This window comes from Eimeria tenella, genomic scaffold (genome assembly GCF_000499545.2).
Source record: "Eimeria tenella Houghton genomic scaffold, Eth_scaff45, whole genome shotgun sequence".
NCBI lineage: Eukaryota > Apicomplexa > Conoidasida > Eucoccidiorida > Eimeriidae > Eimeria > Eimeria tenella.
The window spans coordinates 64,675-68,536 of NW_013543375.1; the positions used below are offsets into that span (position 1 = coordinate 64,675).

Sequence of the window (3,862 nt, forward strand, 5' to 3'; positions counted from 1 at the left end):
CCCCCCGGGGGGCCCCCCGGGGGGCCCCCGGCAGGGGCCCCTGAGGTCCGCGCAGCAGGAGGAGACGCGGGGGGCAGCAGCAGCAGAGTCGGGAGCAAATGCTGCAGCAGCAGAGGCAGCAGCAGGAGCTTCTACAAAGACTGGAGAGCCCGAAGAAGCCCCAGCAGCAGAAAGAGACACGGGAGGTTCTTGCTGCTGCCCTTTGGCCCTAAGAGAGGAGGAGAAGTAGTCGCAGGGAGCCAAAGAAGGCTTTGCGTGGAGATACATCACCGCTACAAACCCTAAACCCTAAACCCTAAACCCTAAACCCTCAAACCCCGAACCCTGGCCCCCCAAACCCTCAAATCAACAAGTCAGGGAATATGATTCCAAAACTCTGCACTATTGCAGCCTAAAAACTCCAAAGAGGGGGCGAAAGGGCGAAAACCCCTGCAGAAAAGGAGCAGCCCCCTGCTGCGGGTGTCTCACTGCGCCCGCCGGTTCCGAGGCTACAGGGCGACTTTTCGAGCCCTTTCTCCTCGTTTTAGGGGCCAAATGCTCATTTTTATCTCTACAAAACTCTAAAATTAAAAAAAAAGTGAAAAAATGCCAAAAATGAGCCCAGACGGACCCGGAGCCCCCAACCAGTGGTCAGGGTCACTGCAGTGTACAGACACCTTGGAGGCCGTCACCGCCGCCGACAACCCAACCGTCTTGAAATACTTTTCATTTTTAAGTTTAAATAAATTTAAATTAAATTAAATTTTACTTCCAAACTTAATAACTGCAGCAGCCCCCGGTTTTCTGCATCTTCATGCTCAGCGCCCACCGGCTCCTGCGCAGCTCCACTCGCTGCCCGAGACCCGCCTAAACCCTAAACCCTAAACCCTAAACCCTAAACCCTGGCTAGCCTTGGCTGTTCCCGGTGCTGCAGAGTACCGCAGCAGCAAATTTGCGCATATTTCAAAATCCCGAACTGCAGCTGCTTCCTGGGCCAGTCTTAGCTAGCCACAGCTAGCTAGCCACAGCTGGCTACAGCTAGCTGCAGCAGCTAGCTAGCCGCAGCGGCTGCAGCTAGCTGGAGCTAGCTGGACCTAGCTGCAGCTGCCGCAGCTAGCTGCTGCAGCAGCAGCTAGCCATGGCAGCTAGGAGCCTTGTGAAAAGTAGGCGGGTTCTATGTGCAGCAACTTGTGGCTCTAAACGACACTCGCCGTTCCTCTAAACCCTAAACCCTAAACCCTAAACCTTAAACCCCCAAGTATAGGGAATTGTTCGCAGATTCATTCCCAATCCAGAGCATTCCTTCGGCTCAAATGGAACCAGAGAGCCTACTAGTGCTGCTGCTGCTTCCGCAGCTGCTGCTGCAGCTGCTGCTGCAGCTGCTGCTGCAGCTGGCGCAGCAACTGCTGCCGTTGTTGCAGCAGTTGCTCAAACGGAGCAGCAATGGCAAATTCAGAAACTAAAGCGGCAGCACAGCGCGCCAACTGTTGCTGCAGTTGCTGCAATTGCTGCAGTTGCTGCTGCTGCTGCGGCTAGCGCAAGCTAAGGCGCAGCACTTTTCTTCTTTTGTTTGTTCTTACGCTTCGTCAGCTTGCCGCTGCTGCTGCTGCTGCTGCTGCTGCTGTCGTTGCTGTTGTTGTTCACATTACTACTGCTACTGCTGCCGCTGCTGCTGCTGTTGCTGTTGCTGCTGCTGCTGCTGCTTGGCTCAGAGGCCCCTGAAGGCCCCTGCAGGCCCCTCTCTTTCTTGGGTTTCCCTTTGCCTTTTGAAACCTCTTTGGGGGCCCCCAGGGGCCCCTTAAGTCTGCGCACTTTCTTAGGGGGGCCCCCCGAGAGGGGCCCCTCAGGGGCCTCCCCAGGGGCCCTCTTGAGGGCCCCCCTGGGGGCCCCAATGGGGGCCCCATTGGGGGCCCCCTGGGGGCCCCCCTGGGGACCCCCCTGGGGGGCCCCCTCAGGGGCACCTTCGGGGGCCCCCTTGGGGGCCCCCCTGGGGGCCCCCTGGGGCCCCCTCTTTGAGTTTGTGTGGAAGGCAATGAAACGCCCAGCAGCAGCAACGTCTAGGGTTTGGGTTCTTTTCTCTCCTGCATAAATAAACCCTAAACCCTAAACCCTAAACCCTAAACCCTAAACCCTGAACACTAAACCCTAAACCCTAAACCCTGAACACTAAACCCTAGACCTGGTGGGGCTGGGTGCGGAGGGAAGCAAGTGGTGGCAGCAGGGGGGTAGACAACTCTTGAGAAGCTGCAGCCAACGGATTAGGGTTTAGGGTTTAGGGTTTAGGGTTTGGGGTTTAGGGTTTGGCTTGCCTTCTTGGATTGTTCTTGACACTTTCTGCATGTACTGCTGCACGCGAGCCTGGAGCGAGAAACACCGAAGCACCAAACCCTAAACCCTAAACCCTAAACCCTAAACCCTGAAACTTCGGCTCTAAACCCTAGACCCCATACCGTAAACTCTAAACCCTAAACCCTAAACCCTAATCCCAAAAACACTAAAGCATTAGCCCCTCAAGTAAGTCCAATGCATGCCTACCGCTTAGCAGCAAGCGCTGCAGCTTAGGGTTTAGGGTTTAGGGTTTAGGGTTTATCGCTCACGAGGTCTCTTGTGACTGGATGGCTTTGAGTGCTCAGGCCCTGGGTCTTGAGGTATGCTGCGTGCACGCGCAAGCCCTAAACCCTAAACCCTAAACCGTAAACCCTAAACCCTAAACCTTCAATCCCAAACCCTAAACCCTAAATCAGGGTTCTGGAGCATTGAGTCCTGAGAGCATAAAGTGATCCGAACCCCAACCCCTAAATCCGCGAGTGAGGCGTAAACCCCAAACCCTCCCTTAAACCCTAAACCCCAAACCCTAAACCCTAAACCCTAAACCCTCAAGCCTCACTAAACCATAAGGTGCATGCAGCAAAGGCAGTTGCAACGTGGAGCTGTGCCGCCTCCAGGGGTGGGAGAGTTGCTGCAGCATCATGAGGTTTGCTTCTTGCTGCTGCTGCTTCCGCTGCGTCTGCTGCTGCTGCTGCTTCTGCGTCTGCTGCTGCTGCTGCTGCTGCTGGATTCTTAGCCAGGGCCCCCAGAGCCGCCCTGAGCTGCTGCAGTTTGCTGTCGAGGGCCCCCAGCTGGGAGGAGTAATTTTCCAAAACTTCCTCTATAGACTCCATTGCTGCTGCTGCTGCTGCTGCTGCTGCTGCGTTCGGCGCCTGCTGCAGTTCTTGCTGCTGCAGCAGCAGCAGCAGCGGTACAGTCGCAGCTGCTGCTGCTCTCTGCAGACAGCAGCCGCTTTGATGCAAGAGTTCCTGCTGCTCTTGCCACTTTTGCTGCTTCGATTGCGCCGCAGCAGCAGCGGCTGCAGCAGCAGCGGCTGTTGCTGCTGCAGTCGATGCTGCTGCTGCTGCTGCTGCTGCTCTGTAGCGGGGCCTGAAGCAGCAGTCAGACTTTCAAATAGAAGGGGTTTTGCCTGTGGCTAGTTTGCTGCAGAATCTGCTGCAGCGGCTTCAGCAGCGGCAGCAGCAGCAGCAGCAGCAGCAGCAGGCCCACCGTGGGGTCGGAAGCTTTAAAGCACCGTTTAAAGCCCTTAATTCCTTTTCAATTAATGAAATAAAGAACTTAATTATATTTTGAAAGACAAATATATCATTTTATTTTCTTGGGGGCCCCTAAGGCCCCTTCAGCAGCAGCAGCAGCAGCAAGGCGGGGGCCCCCTGTAAGCCGTGGGGCCCCAGGGGGCCCCCTGTGAGGGTCTGTGCTGCTGCTGCTGCTGCTGCTGCTCGTAAAAGGCACTTTTGAAAGTTTTTAATTTATCTTGTCAAGGAGGTGAATTTAGGGACTTAGGGCTCAGGGTGTAGGGTTTGGGTTTCAGGGTTTAGGGTTTAGGGTTTAGGGT

The 3,862-nt window shown here is 55.6% G+C and overlaps 1 protein-coding gene across 1 annotated transcript; it reads right to left on the bottom strand.

Moving 5' to 3' along the window:
- Positions 1-1,310: 1,310 nt before the first annotated feature.
- ETH_00009855 (nuclear DNA-binding protein, putative) lies at positions 1,311-3,140 on the bottom strand (the record flags this gene model as incomplete). Its single annotated transcript, XM_013377048.1, has 5 exons — positions 1,311-1,438; positions 1,536-2,060; positions 2,289-2,337; positions 2,577-2,632; positions 2,867-3,140. 5 exons carry the CDS (start codon positions 3,138-3,140, stop codon positions 1,311-1,313), a joined length of 1,032 nt encoding a protein of 343 aa, XP_013232502.1.
- Positions 3,141-3,862: the final 722 nt, after the last annotated feature.